The sequence below is a fragment of the Nelumbo nucifera genome, chromosome 3 (assembly GCF_055504915.1).
Source record: "Nelumbo nucifera cultivar China Antique chromosome 3, China Antique-T2T, whole genome shotgun sequence".
NCBI lineage: Eukaryota > Viridiplantae > Streptophyta > Magnoliopsida > Proteales > Nelumbonaceae > Nelumbo > Nelumbo nucifera.
Genome location: NC_142651.1, coordinates 49,049,798 through 49,077,243, shown reverse-complemented (window position 1 = coordinate 49,077,243; position 27,446 = coordinate 49,049,798). Strand labels below are relative to the sequence as shown.

The 27,446-nt window shown below is 40.6% G+C and overlaps 2 protein-coding genes across 4 annotated transcripts; one reads left to right on the top strand and one right to left on the bottom strand.

The window, feature by feature from the left end:
* Nucleotides 1–284: 284 nt before the first annotated feature.
* On the bottom strand, nt 285–22,974 carry LOC104609535 (uncharacterized). Of its 3 annotated transcripts, none has more exons than XM_088900788.1 (8): nt 22,394–22,974; nt 22,172–22,232; nt 21,382–21,641; nt 8,615–8,816; nt 4,441–4,530; nt 4,131–4,231; nt 3,929–4,026; nt 285–642 (listed from the first exon to the last, which is right to left on the bottom strand). In XM_088900788.1, exons 1-8 carry the CDS (start codon nt 22,763–22,765, stop codon nt 576–578), a joined length of 1,251 nt encoding a protein of 416 aa, XP_088756914.1. In that variant the 5' UTR covers nt 22,766–22,974; the 3' UTR covers nt 285–575. The 3 variants fall into 3 exon arrangements, with proteins under 3 accessions (XP_088756914.1, XP_010274169.1, XP_010274170.1); XM_010275867.3 differs by having other exon boundaries at nt 4,402–4,530; nt 22,394–22,973; XM_010275868.3 differs by lacking the exon at nt 285–642 and adding an exon at nt 2,316–3,582 and having other exon boundaries at nt 4,402–4,530.
* Nucleotides 22,975–23,881: 907 nt separating this feature from the next.
* LOC104609612 (cytochrome P450 85A-like) lies at nt 23,882–26,538 on the top strand. The gene is made up of 4 exons (XM_010275985.2): nt 23,882–24,236; nt 24,884–25,205; nt 25,517–25,666; nt 25,741–26,538. Exons 1-4 carry the CDS (start codon nt 24,049–24,051, stop codon nt 25,915–25,917), a joined length of 837 nt encoding a protein of 278 aa, XP_010274287.1. The 5' UTR covers nt 23,882–24,048; the 3' UTR covers nt 25,918–26,538.
* The last annotated feature ends 908 nt before the right edge of the window (nt 26,539–27,446 follow it).

The window sequence follows — 27,446 nt, the reverse complement described above, 5'->3', positions numbered from 1 at the left end:
AATTTATTGAATTAAATCAAGGTTCAAAATATTGATACGTCCAATACGCCAATAAAGGCATATCGGGCATTATTGGTAGTTTTTTTTTTAAATCCAGTTTAAAGGGGCCAATTTAAGGACCATCGACCCCTTTAATCGGTCAAAACCCCAATATACTCGGGACATATCAGGAAGTTCCAATATGATACGTATCGACCAATACGGACCAATACTTTGAACCTTAGATTGAATTAAGCCAATATCTAATCCATTGATATAAGATAAGAATGTACTAATGGACTGTGTTTGGGTTGAAACCAATCTATATCAAAACAAATTTGAACAGATTGGAACGGTCCAGAAATTGAATTAGACCAGTCCAAAATGGTCCAAGATATTCATTGGGACTGGATCGGATTAGACCAAATCCAGTCCAATTGACACCCATGTATAGAGCTTTGTCCGTTTGTCTACAATGTTACAGAGTTCTGAGTTGTCATTATTCTATCTCAATTGTGTTGCTTGTACACGCATTTCTCAGAATATGTATTGGAATCTGCAAAAATTTGAACTATAAATGGTTTAGGAAGTTCTATTCATGATCTTCTTTCCAATTTCCGTTCACTAGATCTTTTCTCCTCAGCCTCTTTTCGCCTTTGTTGCCTGCCAATGAAATAGGACACCGGATTACACACACATCCAGTCACAACCATCACCTAGGTTTAACCAGTTCATCAACCAAGAAAAGATCAAATGAAATAATTCTTGTGAGATTTCCCATTTTTATCTTTAGAAAGGCTAGTTTCATGCTTTACCATAGAGTTATTTTGTCATACACATGATAATAGTGAATCTATTTTTTTTGGGTGACAATACCATAGTGGTTCATGGTAAACTAGTAGCCCGCTTACTTGGTTTTCTGCTCAGCCTGACTTTAGGTAGTTAATAACAAGTTCATCAACCAATTGAAAAAGCTGAGCAATCCGAATGAATCAAATGTAAAAAGTTAATCTGTGTAAGACATCCACTTTTTATTTCCACCAATGCCAGTTTCATGATCTCTTAAGTGCAATTAAATGACAAAATTCATAGCCTGCTGATTTGGGTTTTCACTAACATAAAATGTTGACAACACTAGGAAGGATAACTGGCAGAAATGCAAGGTGCCAACCAGTGGGTTAGTAAGGTCTCCTACTGGTCATAGTGGAGACTTGGGATCGAATCCCGCCTGCACCTGGGTTAGGAAGGTATGGATTGGGAGATGGGCTACGCCCCCACCATTGTGTAGCCCTTCAAAAAGATATCAAAAGAATAATAATAATAATTTGCAGAATCTCATACAACTGCTGGACGGTAACCAACTAGATGTGGTCCTTACATCTACACAAATGTAGGATTTTGAGTTATATCCAAATCAAGGCTGCTTGTGCCCTCCTAATGCACACTCGATATCCTATTTGTCATGGCCCTGTTGTCTTTGCCTGAACAATGTAATCTATAGCTTGGGATGTTTCAATAAGCCTTCAGCTTTGCATGTAAATATGACTAATTACTAATGCATTGAGTTAGTCATAGCAATTTATTCTTCATATTGCATCCCCCAACTGTTGTTAAATGGATGCTTAGACTGTTAACTCTTGGTTATATGCTTTCCTCCACTTTGTTAGTAACACTATGAAAATTCTTTTCATTCTCAGACATGGCATGAAGAGCATATCAAAATCCCAAACTGAACACTACTCTACCTATGCCTCCAAAGTCTGAATGCACCATTAACCAATCAAATATAAAAGAGAAAATGTCAGAACAAACTCTTCTCTCTTCTTGTTTTCAAAAATTCTCCTATATCTCTCTTTCTAATCATTCCCTTTGCCAATCAATATCTTTTATTTTGAAGTATAACACTAAAGTTTTATTAATATCAGGATAAAGGAACAGTACATAAATTGCGTGCAAAGCACTCCAACTGGGTAGCTACCGTCAGCTAAAAGGCTACTTCTAATTTCTTTTACAAGTTACCCACTTGGAGAATTTAGAATTGTCAATGAGTTGGGTCTGGTCTGGGACAGGGTGGATCCAGTACCAATCTAGACCCTATAGGGTCTGTAATTGGGCCTATCGGGTCTAACCAATGAGGCCTGAACATAATGATATATTTTTTTAAGATAAATAAAAAAGAAAATTTATTAAAAGCAGGACAATATACATCACCATGTGATGAGAGGTCACCCAAAACAAAAGAGAGAAAACAAAACAAGAAAACAACCCAGAATCATAAAAAAAGAAAATTTTTAAAATATGCATCCCCCCCTTTCCCCTCCCCTCTCCCTCAAACTCCTTATTCACAGACCTTATCATCCCTTCCCTTCCCTTCTCCAATTCCATGAAAGCTTTTCTTGCAAACTCTTCCAACCCAAGAAGAAAAGCCCCATAATTTTACTTGCTCACACTTCCACCTCAACAACTTCCGTCCAAATTTTCTCTCAACCTCTCTTGATCAACAATTTGATTGTCACCACTGTCCTGCAGCTCCAAACTTCCTCCTAATCTGAACCATTCTTATCATTACCTGGTCCTGAATCCCTAGGTTGTATTTCATTAGGAACAGAATCCCCCAATAAGAGAGCTTAGACTGGGGGTATCTTTGTAATATACTAATATACATGTATAATTACGCATGTAGTCAGTTTGGGTCTTAGTCAGATCGGAACAACCAAAACCAGGTCCAAGTCCCAACCCAATTATAATTGGGGCACATAATGTAGACCCAGACCCAATAAAATTGAGTTGGTTTGATTCTCCCCAATTCATTCACAGCCCTAGGGGATTTAAACCCCAAAAGAACTGATCTGTATTTATCCCTTGTTTTACTAGACCACCCACAATGCTGTTAGGTGTCCATTTGTAACTTGTTCTCAGCTCCAAAGCCTATTGATCTCCCTAAATGTGTCTATGTTCCCACGAGTCAATAGCCTCTTTTTAGCCAACCTTTTTTCTTTTCTTTTCTTTTTTTGATAAGCAAGTGTAAATGTATTTCAGTCGATGAAAAGGAGGGAAAGACACCCTCGAGATCATGTATAAAAAGGTCTTTTACAGGCATATCTTTGACCTCCAAGGTCCTGGTTTCTTTGGTCTGCATTCCCAATGCCACCTGGCCCACCTCACCAATGAAAATCATATCACACCTCCATCCCACAGGAATATCTTGCCGAATGTTTTCAATTTCTCAGCAATGATGCCTATATATTAGGGATAGATTGTACATAGGTATGCTTGCAAGAACACTTCTAAATTTCTTGTCATGAACCATACAAAAGGCAAAATCTGTTGGGATAGATATTTCTTGGGTTTCTTTGATACTTAAAAGATCTAATTTGGACCATTTTTCAGGCAATTCACTACCAAATCATCCAACATATCAGAGGTTGCAGACTTGCAGTTTTGGGTCATCAGTCATTAATTGCATTTCAATGGAAGATTCTTTAAACACTCATTTCATTGCAATAAGCATTTCTTAGTATGTAGTGTACATATACAGAGATAAGATTGGAACAAACAAAATGTTCTACATGTATTGCTAGTTGGGCCCAGTAGAGGTTTCACCTGCAGAAACCAAATTATCAGCTGATTGATGTGCATCTGCAATATAGTGCTCATCTAGCAGCACATAAAAAAGATACTAGTAATACTAAACTAAGAAGGTTGGTGAAACTGAATACTAACAAAACAGAGATGCCTAACCACAAAGCTATTAAAGCAACAGCAATTATATTCCACAATTTAGAAACCCATAAACCAACCATATCCCTAAGAACTTCATAATTTAGGATTTAAGGGATCAACCAACTCATTCAGTCAGAACTGACCTAGATCTTGAACCATGTACATGAAGAAATTCATATAAGTAAAGAGAGTGCAGAAATGACATTGCAAAAGTAAAGAAACTTACGCAAAAGCAGTATATCCAGCACCCACGTTAGCAGCAGATAACAGTGCTGCATGTGCCCCAACTGTGGACACAGAATCTGGTCTTCTATCACCATCAACCTAGAACCAGGTAAACATATTAGAATGTTATGAGGTATTTATTTCCATTTTATCTTACAAGGGAAAAAATTCATGTGTTACTTTTCTTCCACATAGGTAAACACCTTATCCCACTTTGATTTCTTATTCTGCCTGCCATCTTTTGTCATGCCATCTGAAGCTGGTGGAAGCGAGTGCAATCCACTAGCCGGAACAGTTGAAACACCTGAAAATGATGGTTATTATTTTCTAAGGGAAAACATACCCATTTAATAATTAATACAACAGATAAACATCATCCCTTTCTTTGGAGGGCTTGAGGGAAGAAGAAAAAACTTAGGAAACCAATTTGCATCCACTCTACAGATTTTTCCCTTTGGAGGGGGGGGTCTAAACCTGGAATAATGCTGATCTTTTGTGCTGCAGCAACTGTACCAGGTAGTGTGCCTCCAGCAATAAAATCACCCTTTGGACTCTTCTTCCTCTCTTGTTCCTTCCTCTCCATTTCACGTTTCATATCAGCCTCTGTTTACAAAACAGGAGAATGGTCAGGTGGAATTATTTTTGACATATTTGTGCAAAAGACATGCATGCCGAATGCAATAATTTGAAGCTACTATTGTGATTTTGCTCCAATTTTTCCTGTCAGATACCGGGAATGCAATCAAGAGACACTTTAATAATACAAGACTAGTAGGATATGCCATACCCAGCTGATAAAAAAATAAATAAATGTACTGTAGGTGGGACAAATGGACTGTCATCCTGGAGAAGGTAATTTTAGGGTTGGGATATATGTATTGTAGGTGGGATAAATCTTTAAGTGCAGAAATGAGTAAGATGAGTAAAAAGTAGACTAGAGAGAAGTAAGCAGAGGATAATATGCTATAATAAAAATAAAACGACAGCAAGAACAAAGAAATAGAGAAGGGATAAAGTGGATATATTGAGAGAAGAAACAACTTCCCAAATACATTATTTATTCAATCCTTTCACTATACTGTTTTTTAAATAGGACTGCACTTTTTATAGACTTAGAAGAAATCCCTATTGCTTACAGAAATACTCCCAGACAAGCTAAAATAACTCCAAAAATAAGCCTAATTTAAATCCTAACTTACACACACATGCACACTAAAAAAACAAGACTAGAAATAATAGCAAGTCAGTAGCTCTCACTTCTTTCTCCTGAGAAAAGGCAAGGGAATGATCTAGATCCTCACAACACACACACACACACACACACTAAAAAAACAAGATTAGAAATAGTAGCAAGTCTGTAGCTCCCGCTTCTTTCTCCTAAGAAAAGGCAAGGGAATGTGAGGTTCATCAGGAATCTGAAATTAGTGATTCAACTTTTTGAGCAAATGTCAAACTTAAAAGTGAACTTCGGGAAAAGTTGTGTTGTGGGTGTGAATATGGAGGAGGGAGAGGTTAGGGAGAATGCAGAAGTGATTGGGTGTGAAGTCTCAGGTTGGCCATTGAGTTACTTAGGTTTGCCCCTAGGTGACAATCCCAAGAGAGAGTTTTTGGAGCCCGGTGGTGGAGAGGTTTGAAAAAAGGCTTGCTTCTTGGCAAAAGAATTCTCTCTCCCTTGATGGAAGGACCACACTGATCAAGGCCACGCTTGCAAACTTACCTATCTATTTCCTTTTAGTGTTCAAAATTCCAATAAAGGTTTCCAATAGGTTGGAGAGATTAATGAGAGATTTCCTTTGGGAGCCGGGAGAGGAGAAGAGGGACCATAGAGTTAGCTGGAAAATGGTGACCAAGAGCAAAGCTTGTGGAGGTTTGGGGCTTGGGAATATTGGGAAAAGGAACTTGGCCCTCTTGGGAAAGTGGTTGTGGAGGTTTCCTTTGGAGTAGGAGAAGTTATGGACTAGAGTAGTGGAAAGCATACATGGGATGGAGCAGAATGGATGGGATGCTGGAATCAGAGCAAGGACCACAAGCAACTCACCTTGGAAAGCCATTCATGATTTGCTTCCAGTCTTTTCCCCACTGGTCAAGTATGATTTGAACTCTGGCACTTGAATAAAATTCTGGGGACAAACTTGGGTGGGGAATGTTCCTCTTAAGGACCTGTTTCCCTCCCTGTATGCCCTCTCTGAGTTTAAAAATAAGTCAATTTCTTTTTTCATCACCCCTTCATCCTCCAGTTCTGAGTTTGGGTGGAACCTGGGATTGAGGAGGGTTGTGAGGGACTCTGACTTCCATAGTGTCTTGAGCCTTCTTGACCTCCTTGATAATGTCTTCATTGACCCCTTAAAGGTGGACTCTAGAACTTGGACCCTGACTCCCATGGGCTCTTTTTCCTGTGCTTCCTTTTTCAGAGTCTTATGTCAATCCACCAATCTCGCTACCTCTCCTTTCCCAGTTAATGAAGTTTGGTGTAGACAAATCCCTCCTAGGGTTGGTAGTTTTTGTTGGGAAGCCTATCTGGAAAGATTCAATACTGGTGACTTGCTTCAAAAGAAGAGACCCAATACATGCTTATCACCTCATTGGTGTGTTCTATGCAAAGCGGATGAGGAGACTAGTTTTCACTTATTGGTGTCATGCCAATTTGCAAAGTCAATTTGGGAATGGGCTTTTTCTCTCTTTGGGTGCAGGTGGAACCCTCCATCAAATTTGCAGAGCCTATTTTCTCCTTTGTTCAGGTGGCACGTGAAAAGGGGAAGGACAATGTGGGGAGGACTGAGGGCTGCAGTATGTTGGTCCTTATGGGAAGAAAGAAATCTTAGAATCTTTTCGGATAAGGAGAGAGGGGATGAAGAATTGAGGGCTGCGATCCATATCAGGGCTGTACAATGGCTGAAATCTCTAGAGTTATTCACAGACTACACGGTGGATGACATGTTAAGGAAGTGGGATGAGATTACAAGTTGTATGAAGTCCAAATCAGTTGTGAAGGTGTCTTGGACACCCCCACCTGCTGGATTCCTAAAACTGAACATTGATGGGAGTTGTAGGGGGAATCCTGGACAGTCAGGGATTGGGGGCATTTTTAGGGATGAGAATGGGGTCATTTCAGCCATGTTCTCAGGTCCAATTGGAGTGGGGAACTCTCTTAGAGTTGAGATCTTGGCAGTTATGGAAGGTGTTCAGAAAGCTAAGGAAATGGACGTCAGAAAACTCATAATTGAAGGGGACTTGGAGGTGGTCATAGGGTGGCTGAGGAAAGACAACTGTGGATTATAGAAGTAAATGAGAAAAGAAAGTTCAAGTGGCTGGTGTGGGAAATGGAAATCAGGCTGAGTTTGGGCTAAGTTGTAACTAATTTGCTTCTTTTTTCCTTTCTTTCTTTGAGGACTTAAGTTGTCTTTGGAAGATAAGAGTGTTTATCTTCCTTGATGTAACTATTCCTATTATATTTTAATAAAATTACTGAAGTTGTTATTGATCAAAAAAAAAAGGCAAGGGAATGATACACTAGACCCTCTTTTTTAATATCTACAAATCTCCAAAAACGAGTACAAGGAATTGGTTGCTTGTGCAATGTGTTTGGGGAACTGGTTGGTCCTATGTTGCTCCATTTTAACCTGTCCCTTAAGGTGTGGTCTCACTTCTTAAAGCCATTCCACCAGCAATGTGTTCTTCCAGCAAACCTAGCCCATTGTGGTCTGGAGGAGTGATGGTCTCAACAAAGTGGTTCTTTGGAGGCTTCTTCCTTTCACATTGTATTGGTCCATTTGGCAAGAGTGAAATAAGAGGATTTCTGAGTCCAAATTCTTACTCTGTGGAGGCCATCATTGGGAAGGTTGAGTGTCTCATGATCCATAGGTGTTGTTTAAGGCAACTTGAACGTTTCAATTTCAACCTATTGAAGAATAGATGGGATTGTATTATCTTTGAGCCTTCTTTTACTATCTAGGGGCTTACATTATCTCCTCTTCTACTTACCATGTAATATTGAGGGAACCTCTCCCTCTACTAGCAACAAAATGCTATCAAAGAAAAAAAACATAAACAAACCTCCAAAAATCAAAGATTTCTATCCAAGGAAACTGCTGCAAGGAAACATACACAAGTCCCTTAGGCATCCAGATTAGTGGACCCCACTGATTCTGGTGGGCCCAGATAAGATATCTCTAAAAATTTGGATTTTTTTTCTGCTTTTATTTCTTCTTTGCATGTGTCAAGGCTGAGAATGATGCTTGTGGGTGTCCATGTGCATGTCCAATAAAAAAAGACATTGCTCTCTAACATTTGGGAATCCTTGAGAAGTTGAGACCAAAATATAGTGAAGAGAAAGAATTATGAATCTCTGAAATGATAAATAAAAGTATGAACTTGTGAAATACACCTTGTACCCATATACTGTATATTTCCAATAACATATAGTTTCCACAATATTGTCTAGAACAATAAAATACCTGCTCTTATAATTTAGCTAGCTTGACATATGTAACATGTTATCAGCTCTTGATTTTAAAATGGTAAAAGCATAAAACTGGCACCCTGGGTAAGATGAGGCTGCTGTTGATGAATTTACATTTGACAATTTGCACTTTATTTGACAAAGGTAACATAAAGTCAAAAAGTGGACGATATAACAGAATGCATACAGGATATAGAAATGAAAAATGTAGAAGGAATTGCTAACAACCTATTTCATCATAGTAGTCACTTTTCTCATATCCATGAGGGTCAAACACATCTTTACTGAAGCAAGACCCTATCTGATCTATATCTTGATATCTCACTGCATGCAGCAAGAAGTCAGGGTTACGATAGTCCTTCCTATTGCGAACTTCTGCATTGAAGCTTTTCCCAGCTCTTTTATATGCAAGAAATCTGTTTATTTTTTCCTGCAACCATTAATAGAAAAGCAGGAAGATTTAAAGCAACCGCTAAAGCTGAAAAGGTTTAGACATCTAGATATAGAGTAGGTAAGTCCAAAAAAAAACACAAGGATGTAATGGTTGCAATAAACAGTATCTTTGCATTACTTCCATAATATGTACCTACTAGGATCACTGGAGATAACAGGTAGCAAACAAAGGATAAACCAACAGATCCTGGCACTCACTCTAGACAGACTGGTGGACAAGTAATAAAAACTGTCAAAATCTCCCTTAATCCAACCAACTTGTAATATGGAACATAACAAATAGACTCCATCCATATCTAATTGACCTGCTATGAAGAAATGGATGGAAAAATGCTTTCCTTGTTGCACATGCATAAAATACCTATAATGCAATAAACCAACAGCCCCTTATATACAGCAAATCTACTAGAGAAACAGGCATAAACCACAAAGTTTCCAATGCCAATCCAACCATTTTTCCAAAATGCAATTCTAGAACCATTTCCCACTTTGAGCAACTAAACCAGCATTGAACATCATTACCTACCCCCACCCCTCCTCCCTATAAAAAGAAAAAAAGTGCTAGCATGAACATGGATTTCATGGCAATTTCCTGATCACCCAACAAAAAGTTGGCACAGAGTTCAAATAAAGGTTGCAAAAGTCACAGTTGTTATTGACAGCCTGCCTTAGAATAGAAAATTCTCCAATAGTAAGCACCAGGTACACTTTTTTTTTGTTTTTTGTGAAAGGTAAGATAAATTTTATTAGAAAACAACAAGCAAATAGTACAACAGCTCCCTAACCACACTGAGATTGGCCAGGAAAGCAGATCAGATTACAAATTCCAAAGGGAATGGGATCTTAACAACTCAAACACATTCTGGTTTTTGAACTCAGAATTTACAGATACCCAAGATATCAGTCTGCTAACAGCATAATGGATTAAAGTCTTCTGAACTCTTCACTTTGTTACAGAAGGTTCTATTGTTTCTTTCAGTCCAGATAGACCAGAGTACAGCTGCAGGAACAGACTTCCAGACAATCTTTCCTTTTTTCTTCAGACCTTGGGCTTTCCAGCAGCACATTAAGTCTTTGACTGAGCTCGGCAGTCGGCATAACCCAACTGATCCCAACTGCATTGAGAAAATGATCCCACACCTTGGAAGTAACAGAACAGTGTATACTCAAGTGGTCAGTTGTTTCAAGCACTAGTCCACAAAGGCCACAAGACAGATCCAAGAGATATAGTCCCCTTCTCTCCAGATTTGTTCTAGTGAGGCACTTATCTAAAGTCATAACCCAAATCAGAAAGTTCACTTTTGAGGGAGGGGTAGGATTCCAAATCCGCTTACTAGGGAAATCTGAAAGACCAGATCTGCTCAGTTTTGAAGCCAAAGATCTCACTGAGAAACACCCATCACCATTCCACTTCCAATACCACTCATCCTCCTTGCTGATGTCAATTTCTTGCCTCTGTAACAGGTTCAGCAACTCCAACACTTCGCCAAACTCCCAGTCAAACAAATTTCTTCTGAACTGAGGGACCCAGACTACTTAATTTTCAGAATAGACATAAGAATCAGCACTGAGACATCTTGATCAGAAGCCCACTGGAAGAGGAGAGGGAAAGCTTCAGCCAAGGTACTGTCCATACACCAAGGATCCTTCCAAAACTTTAACCTGTCACCTTTGCCTATCTTAAACCCCACCCCTTCAGAAAAACAGGGAAAACATTTCATGATTCCTTTCCAAATAGAACAGCCCCAATTTGGAAGGGGATCTTGAGAGCACCAACCACTCCAAACTTGGCCGCAATTAGGTTTCTCCACTATGAGTTCCTTTCAGTACCAAACCTCCAAATCCACTTACCAAGGAGGGTTGTATTAAACAATTTTAATTTTCTGATTCCCAGACCCCCTTCTTCAATAGGAAGACAGACTTGCTCCAACTTAATGAGATGGATTTTCTTTTCTTCTTCCCACCCTTTCCACAGGAAGTTTCTTTGTAAGCATTCTAGCTTTTTTGACAATTTTAGCTGTAGGGGTGCAAATGGATCAGATCATACAGTCTGAAGTCCAATCCCATTTTGTCCGGATTTGGATATCCCCCATTTTGGATCAGATAATAGGATCCGATCAGAAATTGGATCAAATTCGGATCACCCTCCTATCCAATCCGATATATATACATATGTATATATGTTATTTATTTATTTATAAATATATTATTTATATTGCATTTTTGTAAATTTGTTATATTATTTATTTTTTATAAAAAACATGTATATATATGATCAGAATAGTTGAATAGATACTTGTATTTTTTGTTTTTCTTTATGTAAAATTGTTATATTTTATTTTTCTTTTAATAATTTATTACTTTTTTAAAAATTAAATCGGATCAAATCAAATCCAAATATCTGACTTCCTCATCAGATTCGAATTCAAATCCATGTTTGTGTGATCCGATCAGATCGGATCTACTCTCCATGGTATCACTTCGGATTCGGATATACCATGATTCAAATCCAATCCGATCCATTTGCATCCCTATTTAGCTAGGACTGGGATGAGGGAAAGGAAATAAGTGGGAACGTTAGACAGAGTGCGCTTTATAAGTGTCACCCTACCCCCCATTGAGAGATATTTAGCTTTCCAAGAAGAGAGTTTCCTCTCCAATCTTTCAATCACAGGGCCCCACAAAGTGGCAGATGTACACTTTGCCCCCAGAGGGAGACCCAAATACTTTACAGGGAGGGAATCCACTCTACAAGCCAAGACTTTAGCACAGTCCTCCAAATTGGCAACTTGTCCCACAGGAATGATCAAACTCTTGCCCAAGTTCACCTTTAGGCCTAAGACCACTTCAAACCAACAAAGAACTCCAAGTAACACCTCTAACTAATCAAGATCGGCTCAAGAAAATAAAGAGTGACATATGCAAACTATAAGGTAGATGAACAAAAGGGGAGAGAGAGGATCACCCTGTCTTAACCCTCTAGTGCTCTCAAAAATAAAAAACCTACAGATTGCCCATTTACCAAAACAGAAAATTTGGGGGAAGAAATGCACGCTTTAATCCAATTTCTCCATTTTTTACCAAAATTCATTTTTTCTAGCACAAAGTCCAGACACTTCCAATTTAAATGGTCATAAGCTTTTTCAATGTCCAGCTTACTTCCTTTTTCGAAAACTTAAAGTCTTAGGCCTTGACCCACTTTCCACCATCTGGCACCAACCAAATTTCTCTTTAGCACCACACATCACCCGCCCTTCCACGTCAACTCCGCCCTCCTCCTTGCTTCTCCCTCCCCAGAGAACCTCTTCTTCTCCCAAAACAACCCAAACCTTGTACCAACAACCCTCTGTTAGTAGATGCAGCACCCTTGGAACCGCTTCCCACAGTACTCCAATTACTTAAATTTCGCTGCAGACAAATCTTTAGAGTTGAAAATTCTAACAAGCCTCCCATCACCACTGTGACCCTGTGAAAGGTAGCTTCCATCCAGAGAAGGAACGACAAGCCTCACAGTTTAATAGTAAGGGCTCCATCAAAAAACACCAACTCGTTTGAAAGGGGGCACCACCGATTAATTAATGCTACACCCTCACTGGTGTCAACTGTAAGGTCTCCAAAACCTTATTTCCCACATCCAGCAAAGCCTTACCCACTCCAAAAGGACTTAATATAGATGGTTCAGATAAGCTTAGCTTCACAGAAACATCCTCCACAATTTTGTTCCAATTTGGTGTCTCTTTGTTTACTATGATTACATACCTCTGTTCCCAATCTCTTTAACACCTTCAAGGGACAACTTTTGTTCTGCAGATGAGAACCAAATCAACTCTATGGGATCGTTAACAGTTGTTTGTGCCCCTGTCTTGGAGCCTGATGCTTGTTCCTCTGATGTCTTCTCTTCTAAGCGCTTACCTGAGATTTCCTCTCTTTCCCCTAACTTTCCATTAGTTTTGCTCAGGTCCTCTGGTAATACTAAAAGATGTTATAGAGCTTCCGCCACTAGTTTCATCCCCTAATTAGCTTGCCTTCTGGGATGCAAACCAGCTTTTTCTTTCCATGGCTAAAGAATTCAGCCAGTGACACATAGGCTCCATTTTTGTTTTCCAGTACTTCCGCCCAGTAAATGGTATCACCTTCTTTGTATGAGACTTGCTAGTTCACCTTCCGCTGTGAATGGATAGCTCCTTTCAGAAAACCTTTGAACCACAAGATAGCTTTGCCCCTCAGCAAGATCATCACCTTTGAGAGCACATTGAACTTCAATACGACTCCTCTTCTGGTGAGGATTTCCTCCAGTACGAATGTCTTTGCCTCCACTCTAATCTTCTCTCTCCACCTGTTTGCACGAACAAAGCTCCTTTCTTCACCTCTTTCCATTCTTCTCGTGTTAGAGCTGCTGGTATTTGAGTCTAATATAGGATATGGAATATGGATAACATCATAATAGATAGTTTATTTTATTTCTGAACCTATTATGAATTTTTTTATTTAAATTTGATTTTGTTATCGACAAAAGGGTTTCACCAATTAAAAATTTAAACTTACAACTGTTGAAAAATTCCAATACCCATCAGTAACACTGTTTACAAGTATGCCTAGAAAATAATTTGCATATTTACCCCCTATTTAGCTAATGCATCTGCTACCCCGTTTGCAGTTCTATGTAAAGTTGATTATTTATAGCTGCAAGTTGGTTATTGAATAACAATAACCAATACCAATCGCATATTTTTATTTTTTTAATTTAGAATTTTAGATTGATAACTAATTTATTTTCTTTTTTGTTATAGACCTTGACCTTCAAACTTCAAAGAGTTACATTAGACTTCTTAGCTCTTGCCAAGTAGAGTAAAGAGATGGGAGACGAGTCAGACAACACTCGAGAAAGCAATAAGAAAGACATGGGATGGAAATATTGCTATTTACAAGATCCAAAGAACACAAATTCTATCACTTGCAAATTTTGTGGCAAATTGACAAATGGAGGGATCTTCAGAGCAAAAGAGCATTTAATTGGTGGAAGGACAAATGTAAAGTCTGTAGTAAATGCCCGAAGGAGGTAGAGATATTAGTGTATCTGCAGAGAAAAAAGTCAATGGAAAAAAGACATGGTTGGAGATAGGGGGCAGAATTCCATATTTTGAAGATTCTGAAAATATAATTGAAGAAGGAGATGAAATGGGGGACAAGGTGCAAGTGTATGGTGGTAATCGCATTTCCAGTGTTGGTGGAAATGTAAACTCTACTCCAGGTTCAAGATATGGTTCAAAGTCTAAACAGCCCCCCATAAAAAGGCAAAAGGGGCCTTTGGAGAAATTCTTTCCTACTAGTCCAAAGAAATTGTGAATCTGAGAAGAGAGAAGAAAGATGAAGCAAACCACTATTAGTGATACATATAATAAATAAGGGAGAGAGCAAGTATGCATGCATATTGCTAGGTGGTTTTATCAAGATGGTATTCCTTTGAATACCATGTGCTTGAAGAGTTTTGAAGCTGGTATTCCTCTGAATACCTCACCTTGCACCTTGTGCCTCAAGCACAAAATGGTCCTTGCGCCTTGAAAACACTAAAACCAACATTTCAAGTTAGGCCACAAGGCCTGCTGGAGGTTCAAGTGAGGAACATTTTTAAGGAAAAGGTCTTTAGGGCTTAAGAGTAGGAACTAGATGGGTAGGTTACAGGAACAAGACATTTGATTCCAATTTTAAACGTCTTAAGCACAAAAGGTTTGGCGTGCCGAACAGATCTAGGTTGCTTAATCTTCGAAGAAAAGAGGTGGAGGGCTGGATTTGGGTGGTTTTCAAGTTCGACAAATCAGGAAAGAAGAAGATTACTTGGTTTGATGAGAAGAAGTCTATTGATATCAAGAAGGTCTAAAGGGATGCTTCGCTTAAATGCTTTCCACGTCTTGGCATTTGAGTTGATACTCCTCTGGCCACAAAGCTCTTTTCCGACTCAAAGGAGAAAGTTGATGGAGTGGAGCCTAGATCGGGGGAGAGAAGTGTTGGAAGATGGGGAGGTGGTGAAGTGTGAGAATTTCGAAGTTATTGGTGGTGTCATCAAAGGGGAAATAGTCAAAGTTGCTGGAGATAGGGGTGATCTCCAAGACATGTTTTCTCCTATTGAAAAATTTTTAATTAAGGAAGTGATGGTTGGTAGACTAGGTGGAGGTAGGGAGCAAGAGGAATGTGGAAGAAAAAGACAAAGCAGCAAGTGAGGAGATGTGTTGGGACCCAAATACCTTCCCCTAACCCAACACAGGGAGTGGAGCAGGCCACTACCCATCAGCAGTACTCAAGGAAGCAGAAAGGACAGGCGACAGAGCCTCAGGGACAGGCAACAGAGCCTCAGAATTAGTTACACACAGAGAGGGTGATTCTGTCGACAGAAGATATTCCCTCCATGATATTTCCCAGAGTTTGTTATCAGTTAGTTATTCTGCCAATCAGAGGATATTCCCTCTATGATTACACCTGTAGGCCAGATATATAAGGCCCTACTCTTTTAAAGAAGGAATGAATGAATATCCCCTGTTTTTCTCTTTCACTGCATCCCTCTTTTCCTACCTTCCCTTCTCTTCTTCCTCCCCATTTTCTGTTTCAGGAGGTTAAGCCACCCTCGAAGGGGCTTCCGAGGTGAGCGGTATCTCACCAAGTTGGTTGTAGACCAGCTATGCCGCAGACAAGATCCTCTACCATGGAAGACAGAGTCGACCAACTTGAGATTGGGTTCCACCAAGTACTGAACGAACTCAGGGATCTCAAGGTGATCATCTCTAACCTCGCCTCCCAACAACAGTCCGGCGAGACCAGTCAGCCAACAGGGGCCGACGCCTCTGTTTCCGGAAGCCAGGGAACTGGGGGTTACCCTGCCGGAAAGGTTACTAAAATCAATTTCCCAACTATTCCGGTGGAGATCCCATTCCTTGGATCTTCAGAGCAGAGAGATTCTTCGAGTACCATGAAACCCCTGCACACCAGCGCGTCGCCATCGCCTCCATTCACCTTGAAGGAGACGCTATTCTCTGGCTTTAGTGGTATCAACAAACCCATCCTCAGGTAGCTTGGGCGGAGTTCACGGAAGCTCTGTGCATCCGTTTTGGGCCTACGGCGTTCGTGGATTATGACGAACTTCTCACTCGATTAAAACAGACGGGGACAGTAGCAGACTACCAGCTCGAGTTCGAAAGAATGGCGACCAGAGTACACGGATGGCCGGAGAAGGCCTTGGTTGGGTGTTTTGTGGGAGGTCTCAGAGAAGACATCCGCCTGGAAATGAGAGCTCTTCAACCAGCGACAGTCATGGCGGCGATGGGCATGGCTCGCTTGCAAGAAGAGAAGATTGATAGCATGCACAGGACTAGCAAGCCATCCTATCCGAATGTGAGGGCTCTCCAACAGGCCGAACAGCAACCCCAGAAACAAGTTGGGGATCCACAGAAGCCCATTTTGCCCAAGCCCACTGTGCCTTTCAAGCGCCTCTCGTGGGCTGAGATGCAGGCCCGACACGAGAAGGGCCTCTGTTACAATTGTGATGATAAGTTTGGGCCGGGCCATAAGTGTCGGGTCCAGCGAATATTTCTCCTTCAAACAGAGGGAGAACCGGAGGAGACAGAACTAGAGCACCTCGAAGACTGTGAGCTGATATCAGGCGAACCAGAATCGGTTGGAGCCGAGATCTCTCTACACGCTCTCATGGGCCTCAACCCTCTTCAGTCCATGCGAGTAGAAGGAAGATTGGGTGGCCGATCTGTGATGGTTTTGATTGACAGTGGCTCTACTTTGAATTTCATCACTTGTCGTTTGGCAAAGCAACTAGGTATGACTATACACCCCACTCCTCTCTTTTCAATCCATGTGGCTAATCGGAATCAGATGTTATGTGATGGTGTACGTAAGAAGGAAAGGATCCTCGTACAGGGCCATAATTTTGTGGTAGATCTTCACCCATTGGAATTCTTGGGGGCTGATATCATTTTGGGAATCCATTGGTTACGTGGCCTAGGTCTTAAACTATGTGATTGGGCCAGAATGACAATGGATTTTTGCCAAAATGGACAGACCTGCCATTTGCAAGGGGTGCGGCCCCCTAGTCCCCGAGGTGATACCTTAGCCTCTATAATACGGGCCTCCAAGGATACTGGACAGCCCTTGTTTATGCATTTGGGCATTCGGCCCACAGTTCCGATTTTAAACAATCAAGACTGTGATCAACCTACTGAAGCCCAACACCAGAGCCTAAGATCGATCCTCGAGCAGTTTGGTGACATATTCAAGGAACCGAACCAGTTACCTCCACCCCGGGCCCATGACCATCAGATACCCCTCTTACCGGAATCCAAACCAGCCAATGTGAGGCCATATAGATACCCTTATTTCCAAAAGCTAGAAATTGAGAAGGCAGTAAAAGAGCTACTGGACAAGGGGCATATACAGACCAGCACCAACCCGTTTCATCCCCCGTACTCCTAGTGAAGAAAGATGGTAATTGGCAGTTTTGCGTAGATTACCGGGCCCTGAACCAGATTACAGTGAAGGACAAGTTCCCAATACCTCTCATTGACGAACTGTTGGACGAGTTAGGGGAAGCACAAGTGTTCTCCAAACTGGACCTGCGGTCCGGGTATCATTAGATCCGGGTTAACCAGGCTGATATCCACAAGACATCCTTTAGGACCCACGATGGCCACTATGAGTTTCTGGTTATGCCGTTTGGTCTTACCAACGCCCCCTCCACCTTTCAGGCCCTCATGAATGACATCTTCAGGCCTTTCTTAAGGCAATTTATTCTGGTATTTTTCGATGACATCTTGGTTTACAGCAAGGATTGGGGCACCCATATGAAACATCTCAAACTTACCCTCACAATTCTGAGAGAGCACCAGTTGCATGCCAAATTAGCAAAGTGCTCCTTTGGACAAAGACAGATTCGGCACTTAGGCCATGTGGTTGCTGCAGGCCAGGTCATGGCAGACCCAGAAAAGATAGGTGCCATCCAAAATTGGCCCAAGCCCACCACTGTAAAGGCTCTCAGGGGTTTTCTTGGGCTTACCGGTTATTATAGGCGCTTCATTAAGGGGTATGGGCTTATGGCCGCCCCTCTAACACGCCTGTTAAAGAAGGATTCGTTTGGGTGGGCTGATGATGCCCAATGGGCCTTTGAAGACTTAAAGACAGCAGTCTCTAGCCCTCCAGTCCTCACTCTTCCGGATTTCTCTCAACCCTTTGAGATAGAGTGTGATGCATCGGGTGTCGGAGTGGGGGCCGTTCTGATGCAGAAGGGGCAACCCATTGCTTATTTCAGCAAAGCTCTCTCAGCAGCCCACCAAAATCAGTCCACCTATGCCAAGGAAATGATGGCCGTGGTAATGGCAGTACAGAAATGGCGTGCATACCTATTGGGACGCCAATTTATCATCAGGACAGACCAAAGAAGTTTGAAGTACATAGCAGAACAAAGGGTGCACACCCCGGAGCAGCAAAAATGGCTTAGTAAACTAATGGGATTTGACTACCACATCGAGTATAAACCTGAGCCTGCCAACAAAGTAGCTGATGCCTTATCACGGGTAGAAGAGCTGACCCAACTAACCTGCTCTCAGCCCAGTTTTCCCTTATTTGAAGCTATACGGCAAGAAGCCAGATCTGATCCACAGCTGCAAGACATCAGGGAAAGGTGGAAAAGTGACCCTTCTCAGGTTCCGGGTTACCAAATTGTGGGGTCTTTTCTTCAAGGGTAGGTTTGTGGTTGCTCCAAATTTCACCCACAAAACGGAACTGCTAAGGTTGTTTCATGATTCCGCATTGGGAGGACATTCAGGGGTGCTACGGACCCTAAAAAGACTCAGCAGCCACTACCATTGGGTAAGAATGCACAAGGATGTGTTGCACTATGTATCAGAATGCCCAACTTGCCAACAGCAGAAATACTCCTCACAGTCACCCGCGGGCCTTCTACAACCCCTCAAGATTCCAGAGCAAGTGCGGGAAGACCTCTCCATGGATTTCATCACAGGACTCCCTCGTTCCGCAGGAAAAGAGGTCATCATGGTAGTGGTTGACCACCTCACCAAGTATAGCCATTTCTCTGCTTTGCCTCACCCTTACACTGCAGCGATGGTGGCCGACATTTTCATACGAGACGTGGCGAAACTGCATGGAACACCAAGATCCATTGTCTCGGACCGTGACCCTGCCTTCCTAAGTTCATTTTGGAAGGAGTACTTCAGATTGCAAGGAACCCGACTACACCCATCCAACAGCTATCACCCGCAAACTGATGGACAAACTGAAGTCATTAATCGATGCTTAGAAGCCTACCTTAGATGCTTCATAGGGGAGAAGCCTAGACAATGGGCTCACTGGCTTCCGTGGGCAGAATACTAGTACAACTCAACTTATCAGTCAGCTGCAGGGATGACACATTTCAAGGCCCTATATGGCAGAGAACCCCCTCCCATATTACCCTATGAATATGGGTCGTCCAAGGTGGCAGAAGTAGAGACTCGCCTACTGGAAAGAGACGAGATTCTTAGACTGCTCAAGGCCAATTTGACAAAGGCCCAGCAACGAATGAAGATCAGCTATGACTCTCACCACCGCCCATTAGAGTTTTAGGTGGGTGATTTTGTCTACCTTAAGCTCCAACCTTACCGCCAGGTCTCAGTGGTAAGACGGGCTTGGCACAAGCTAGCTCCCAGGTATTATGGGCCCTACAAGGTGCTGGAAAGAGTGGGCCTTGTTGCTTACAGATTGGACCTCCCTACTACCTCGAAGCTTCATCCAGTGTTTCACATCTCTCTTCTCAAGAAGGTTGTGGGAAATCATATTCCTACCTCATCTAGCTTACCCCAATTCACTAAAGAAGGGGACATTTACACAGAGACCATCAAAATTGTGGATTTTCGATGGGTCCGACGAGGTGGGCAGGTTGTACCAGAAGCCAAGGTAGAATGAACCGGGCTGCCCCCAAAAGACGCCACTTGGGAACCTTATCTCAGGCTGAATGAGAGGTTCCCGAACCTAGACCTTGAGGGCAAGGTCAATGCTAAGAAGGGAGGAATTGTTGGGACCCAAATACCTTCCCCTAACCCAACACAGGGAGTGGAGCAGGCCACTACCCATCAGCAGTACTCAAGGAAGCAAAAAGGACAGGCGACAGAGCCTCAGGGACAGGCAACAGAGCCTCAGAATTAGTTACACACAGAGAGGGTGATTCTGTCGACAGAAGATATTCCCTCCATGATATTTCCTAGAGTTTGTTATCAGTTAGTTATTCTGCCAATCAGAGGATATTCCCTCTATGATTACACCTGTAGGCCAGATATATAAGGCCCTACTCTTTTAAAGAAGGAATGAATGAATATCCCCTGTTTTTATCTTTCACAGCATCCCTCTTTTCCTACCTTCCCTTCTCTTCTTCCTCCCCATTTTCTGTTTGAGGAGGTTAAGCCACCCTCGAAGGGGCTTCCGAGGTGAGCGGTATCTCACCAAGATGGATACTAAGAAACCTCGTAACTCAAGTTTCATTTAGTTCACTTGACAAAGGTGTTCTTGAGACTAAAACTTAGGGTCATTGGAGCAGGTCCTACAAGAATGTTTACAATAGAAGAGGAGTTTATGTCAGGAACTCAAAGGGCTGGCTCAACCCATGAACCTTGAGAAAATAGTTAGAGATGTTTAGGTGGGTAAAAGCCTTGGGATGTTCTTTTGGAGTGGAGAGGATTTTCCCAGAAAAGCATTTAAAAAGTTTGAGAGGAGTAGAAAGGAAAAACGAATGAAGAAAAATGTAACAGGGAAAGAAGGAGAAATTGGGAGTGAAGATGATGATGGATAGGAATTGTTTGAGGGGGAGGATTAAGAGCAGTTGAAGTATTTGGTCCTTCGGTTCAGTGGAGCTTGAGGTTTGTGTTTATTTTGTGGTGGGGTTTTTGGGGTGGTATTTTGGTTGCAAGTAGACCTGTTCACAAGCCAGGCTTCAGGCTTGAGTTTACATAGCATTAGCTCAAGCTTGGGGCCTGGCCCATTAGAATTTTGACAAAAGCCAAGCCCAAGCCCGGCCCATGAACAGGTCTAGTTGCAAGAGGAGTCTAGTTTATGTCTTTGGTCAGTGTATGTATTTGTATCCTGTTGTTTTTTGGTTTAGGTGTAGATGTGTAGTCCTTCCTCTTTTGGGTGATTTCTTATCACCTTTCTTATGTATTCTTCTTTCTTTTTACTGAATCTTTTTTTGTTACCTTTCAAAATAAAAGATCAATAGAACTTTTGTTAGTTGGTCATTGACTTTGAAGGATTTTACAAGACTAAACCACAACTATTTCACAAGAAACTTTGGAGAGTGGTTTTTCTATTCTTCTTTTGATGCATAGATTATAATTGTTTACATGGATAATTAAGGGATTTTATTTGTCTTAGTAACCATGTATAGCTACATTCAGCTAGGGTCTTCCCCTAGTTGAAATATTGACTCATCAAAAAAAAAAAAAAAAAGGAAAAAGAAACACTGCAATTCAAAATATCTATTTCTAGCAAGATATACTTACTTGCAGCTCCTCAGAGCACTTGGTTTTTGGAGGAGGTGGAAGAAACTTGTCCAATGGATCATCATCTTCCTGTATTTCTACAGAAACCATAACAACATCCTCGACCCCTGTAGCTTCGGTTTCCATTCTAATAGAATTCATCATGGCACTATTATTTAGCTGTAAAAGCTCTGGCTGTTCTGACATTTGAGGAGGAGTTGGTTGAGTGCCTGGTGTTAAAATTTGAACTGTTCCTGGAGGCGATTTTTCTTGGAATTCACCTGGAAATGCAAATAAATTCAAAAATGAAGGAAAATAGGTTAAAAGTCCAATAGATCAGGAAAAAAAACAAGGTTGCAACTTGAGTTGGGAATTTGTTAAATTTTCAATGGGCTCGAACCCTAAGCCAAGCCTGATGTAGCTGAAATTCTTCATATCAGGCAACCCGACATGCACCCCTATTAAAAAATTGCATTTGCATCCAAAAGCACCTTCTAGAAATCCAATATCACTACTATGTCTTTGAATGATGCTATTATTCCAAACATGATAAAACAAGTATCCTTTCATGATTCATTAATGAAGGTTGAAAGTATTGAAGATATGGAGATAACAGTTTTGAAACTTAAACCATTATTTACCAGAAACTACTATAACATTTGGCACTTTTCCAATTCTTCCGCAAAGAGAATATACTCTATCATATACATAATTGCATATGAAGAAGAAAAACTATACAAATGGAGAACACGTAATTATTGAAACCAATTTGCCATAAAACGCATGTTCACGTGTCCAAATATAACTATACCATTTGCAGTTTGAAGTTCTGCAGTTAACGTGACACGACCAGAACTTACTATTTCTCCTTCCTGCAACCAGACAACCGAAGTCGGAAATACAGTGAGAAACTATCAATTAATAAATTCTGAATTAAGAAAATTAACTTTGAGCAAGTCCTGAGTTAGGAAAGTTGTCGTTCTAAAAGATATATTGACATAGAAAAGCACAGAAAAAAAAAGGCAGGAAGTACCTCAGCTTCGGGAGACATTGCTGTTTCATCGTGAGCATAATCGACGATGGCTAGAGTCCCTTTTCTTGTCCTCTGACCTTCCAAATGAGGGGAAGGCTGTAAAGGCGGCAATTGATTCAATGGTGAGGGTGGAAGTGATGTTTGGGGTTGCTGCGGCGTCAAAGGTGCAACCCTATCGCTTTTCGGGGTGAAATCGTCATTGGGGAGGGGAGGAGTGGCTGAAGTTTGAGGAGAAGAAACAGAAGCGACCATGTCCTCTCTGGTCTCCTCGTCTTCCTCGGCGTCTTCATCCAGATCCTCCATGTCTTCGTCTTCGTCGTTGTACATCGACAACAGGGCAATACCTTCGGATGCTTTCTTCTTCGACGCCATGGAAACTAGGGTTTTGTTCTTCGAGTCTTTAATTAAAAATCAAAGCTTTTGAGTCTTGACGATTTTGTTGCTGTTCTTGCCGCTACTACCAGCTTTCTGCTGCCTGGCTTCTATGCCGAGACCGAGACAATTTGAAGGTGGAGTCGTCAGGACTCAGGAGTGCTCTAATTTTGAACAGGAAGAGAAGAAAATGAGGGACGATCAATCAAACCTGGGCCAGAGCTTACACAGTTATAGCTTAGGTTTGCACTGAGCTGATCCAGAGCCCATTCCAAGCCCAACCCAAACCGAAAAAATAGGGTTGGTTGGGTAAGGCTATAAAGTAGGCCGGGCCAGTCACAGACTGGTCACTGTAGCAATCTGCCCATGCATGCCAGGCCTTGCCTGTATCCAGAGTCGTGCCAGGTTTGAGTTTTGTGGTCCGTTTGTCGGCACGGTATGGCACGAAGCTGGCACATGACAGGTCGTGCCAACCTGCCCGAATATTATAGCCAAGGGTCTCGGCTTATTTCACTTTTTTTTGAGCCTAGAGATGTAAATCAGGTCATGTTGGATTGGCATGACACAGCTCGCACAAAGAGTGGGCTGAGTCAGGTCATACTTCCCTCCCTTAAGATAAGTTGGGGGGTTGGTCGAGCCTAGATCTGGGCTGAACTAGGCTATATTTTTTTTTTTTTTTTGCATTCTAATTTTTTTTTTCTAAGTAAAATGAAAATACTTAAAAAAATTTGGATAAATTACAAAGACTCTCCCTGTACTATGGGGTCTGTGACAAAGACCCCCTGTACTTTGTTTTGCGAGACAAAGACCCCCTTGTACTATAACTGTGAGACAAAAACCCCCTTCCGTTAATCTTCCTGTAATCCCATACAATTGAGAGAAAAACACTGTTTATCTTCCCTAACCTCATGACACACGAACAGCGGTGACCGTAATCCCTTCTACCTTAGATTCCTTCACATTTTTCTCTCTCCCCCATCTATCTTCTTCCCCTTTCCCTTTCTTATTATTCCCGCTTTCCTTCTATCTGTTTCCTTTTCTTCTTCCCGCTTTCCCGTGCTTTACTTAATTGGGTTTTTAATAGAGTGGTTATAGGATCCTGGGTGGGCGTGAATGGCCTTTGGCTTATGTGGGCTGTGGTCTCTCTCCTTGGAAAGCAGTCCAGAGGCCTATATATACCACTGACTGACTTGAACGTGAGCAACTGAGCATCAGAGCATACCCATTTCATTTACGGCTCTTTGAACTGTGTAGTGAGTGTTTTGAGCTTCTTGGGAGCACCAATGGCGGTTTTGGTGATGGTTTTTGGGGTGGTTTTGGGACTCTGTATCTGCACTACCCTGTTGAGATGGAATGAGGTGAGATACAGGAAGAAGGGGCTGCCTCCGGGGACAATGGGGTGGCCTGTGGTTGGAGAGACTACAGAGTTTTTGAAGCAAGGACCAAGCTTCATGAGAAACCAGAGAGCAAGGTCTGTTTTCCCTGGTTTTTATTATGGCTGGTGTTTCTTCTTTTCTTCTTTTCTCGGTTCTAATTACCCATTTTAATGCATTTATGAAATATTGACTCATTCACGACCATGTCTTTCCCGCTCTTTTTTGTTGTTTCTCCTTATCTGGCTTGTTTTTGATGGTTAAGATCACCGGTTTTTCCCTGTTTGAGGGATGGTTTCTTCTTTTTCTCTTTTCTGGCTATATTGGTTCAGACGCATTGGTGCTTACCATTACAAAAACGTATATCCTGTTTAATCTATTTTTTAGCTCTCATTCCAAGTTAGTTTACATGCAAAAAGGGAACCTCCTTTTTACTGATATAAGTTGGTCTTCTGGCTTTCTAGTCTAGCAAACCTCCCACGAATAGAATACCGTTAATGAGAAATACCTCTTGGTTCTTCCAAGAAAGTGGTTTATTTCTTGATTAAAAAAAAATGGCTACGAAGATTTTAAGCATGAAAAAGCTTTTATGTCTTGGGTTTTCTTTCTATGTAACAGTTTTAATCTTGCTGATTTAGATTTGAATTACCATTCGGAGTCACTTATCATTCTTACAGCTTCCCTCTGTAATTCCACATTTTTCATTAATATGTAAAAGTTTTCCTTTCCCTTGTCCACAAAACAGGTATGGAAGCTTATTCAACTCACACATATTGGACTGCCCTACGATTGTTTCCATGGATCCAGAGCTCAACAGGTATATACTGTTGAACGAAGGAAAAGGTCTTATTCCCAGTTACCCCCAGTCCATGTTGGATATTCTGGGGAAATGCAACATTGCTGCTGTTCATGGTCCACTACACAAGTCTATGAGAGGAGCCCTGGTTAGCCTCATAAGCCCTGTCATGATCAGAGAGCAGCTTCTTCCAAAGATTGATAAGTTTATGAGATCCCACCTCAGTAACTGGGATGGAAAAACTATCGATATCCAAGAGAAAACGAAAGAGGTTAGTTGAATCTTCAAAACCCAAAACAACTCTGACCCAGAAACGAACCACATTATCAACTAACCGTAGCTAAATTTCTTTGTTGTTTCTGATATAAATTTACTTTTTAAGCTTTTAATATAAATTTGTTAGCTTTTAATATAAATTTACTTTTTAAGCTTCGCAGAATCAATAGATCATTCACCGAGTCATCGGGTAGAATAAAAACTTGCATATTTCCAAGAAAAATAGAAAGAACAACAAAAAAGAGGAAAATCCCATTAGTTGATCATTTCCAGTTTTAATTTACAGTATTCTGTTCTCCTGTGCAGATGGCTCTGTTGTCATCACTCAATCAGATTGCTGGCACCGAATCCAGTTTGATAGCTGAAGCCTTCAAGCCAGAGTTCTATAAACTGGTTCTAGGGACCCTTTCACTGCCAATCAATCTACCAGGGACAAATTACAGATGTAGATTCCAGGTATGTTATTGAAAACATGATTCTTGATTTTGTTTTTGTTTCGGTGAACATTTTCACTTACTGTAGTTCCACAGGCACGGAAGAATATCATTAGCATCTTGAAAACAATCATAGAGAGAAGACGAGCCTCTTCATCTATCCACCATGACATGCTTGGTGGCCTATTGAGAGGAGAAGACTCAAGATACAAACTCAATGATGAAGAGATTATTGACCAGCTAATTACAATCCTGTATTCGGGTTACAGATAGAACAGAGGAAAGCGGGAAGAAGAAAGGGGAAGGGGAAGAAGAGAGGTCGAGAGAGCGAGAGAGAGAGAGAGAGGAATGTGAAGGAATTTGAGGTAGAAGGGATTACCGTTGTTGGTATTCGTCTATCGTGAGGTTGGGGAAGATGAACAGTGCTTTTTTCTCAATTGTTCAAATAGTTATTACAAGGGTGGCATGGGAATTAAAAAATATTATAATGGCCTTTTCAGACAAAAGGCTAACGGAAGGTCTTTGTCTCACGGTCATAGTACAGGGGTGGTCTTTGTCACAAAACAAAGTACAGGGGGTCTTTGTCACAGACCCCAGAGCACAAGGGGGTCTTTGTAATTTACCCTAAAAATTTTAACAAAGAAATGAAAAAAAAATCTTAAAAAAATACAAAATGGACAACAAATTGGAAAAAAATAGGACTTTTATTTTATTTAAATTTGAAAATTGAACAATACAATGGTCAAAAATACTTAACAAAATTGAATAAAATATAAAAAATATAATACAATTATAAATTGAAAATAAAAATTACACTGTTGAAAAAATAACAAATAATTTAAATAAAATCAAATAATATCATTTTTCTTCAAGTTTCACCTCTATCTCCATCTTGATTTTTGGTCATGCTTTCATCAGGTGTAGTATCATGCACTCCTTTGTCTTGTAATCTATCCTTAGCATCCAAGCAATCTTTTGAAGTAGATGCACATCTCTAGATTTTCATCATTCATGCAACTTCTTCTATCATCTAGCACCCTAGTACCTGCACTAAACAAAACTCCGATGGAACTGCATTATAAAAATTAGTAAGAATTTGTTTGTAGGGAATACGACTTTCTACCATAAAATAGGATTCCATCAAACAACTAACAAAAAATGTTTGTACTTGAAACCATAATTATGACATAAATATTTAAATTCTTGTTTTTTTTCTCAAGAACTTTTAATATATATAATACAATTTCTAATTTTAGAAACATGATGAGAAATAATAGTTAAAGCATTTGAATACATAAATTTAAGATATAACATACACATCTAATATGAAAAAATTTCCATTTAAACATGATTTTAATTAAGATTTTAAAATATTTTATTACTGAATTATTATTGCTAGCATTATCAAAATTAATAGAAAAAAAAGTTTATTGTCAATTCCATATGCATGTAAAGTATTTAAAATACTTGCAGCAATAGCTAGCCAATATGTGAACATTCAAGCCTAGTAAAACTTAAAATTCCTTTTTGTAAAACCCAGTTTTCATCAATAAAATGACTAATAACACAAATATAACTTATATTAAATTTATAGGTCCAAATATCAAAAGTAATTGCAACTCTATAATTAAGATCTGATAAAATAGAAATTAAATATTCTTTATATGAATAAAAAATGTCCAAAGAATATGCTCTAATAGTATTTCTAAAACTACAATAGTTAAAACTACTCCTACATTTTTAGCAAATGGGCCTTTTTCCCTTCCCCTCAACCTCCTCTATTTTAAATAATTTCCAAACTA

Coding starts and splice junctions, on each gene's coding strand:
- LOC104609612 (XM_010275985.2), top strand. CDS start 24,049: ATGGCGGTTTTGGTGATGGTTTTTGGGGTGGTTTTGGGACTCTGTATC. Junction 25,206..25,516: donor TCCAAGAGAAAACGAAAGAG/GTTAGTTGAATC, acceptor TCTCCTGTGCAG/ATGGCTCTGTTGTCATCACT. Junction 25,667..25,740: donor ATTACAGATGTAGATTCCAG/GTATGTTATTGA, acceptor GTAGTTCCACAG/GCACGGAAGAATATCATTAG.
- LOC104609535 (XM_010275867.3), bottom strand. CDS start 22,765: ATGGCGTCGAAGAAGAAAGCATCCGAAGGTATTGCCCTGTTGTCGATG. Junction 8,817..21,381: donor AGTGCTCTGAGGAGCTGCAA/GTAAGTATATCT, acceptor TAATGGTTGCAG/GAAAAAATAAACAGATTTCT. Junction 4,531..8,614: donor TGACTACTATGATGAAATAG/GTTGTTAGCAAT, acceptor TTTTGTAAACAG/AGGCTGATATGAAACGTGAA.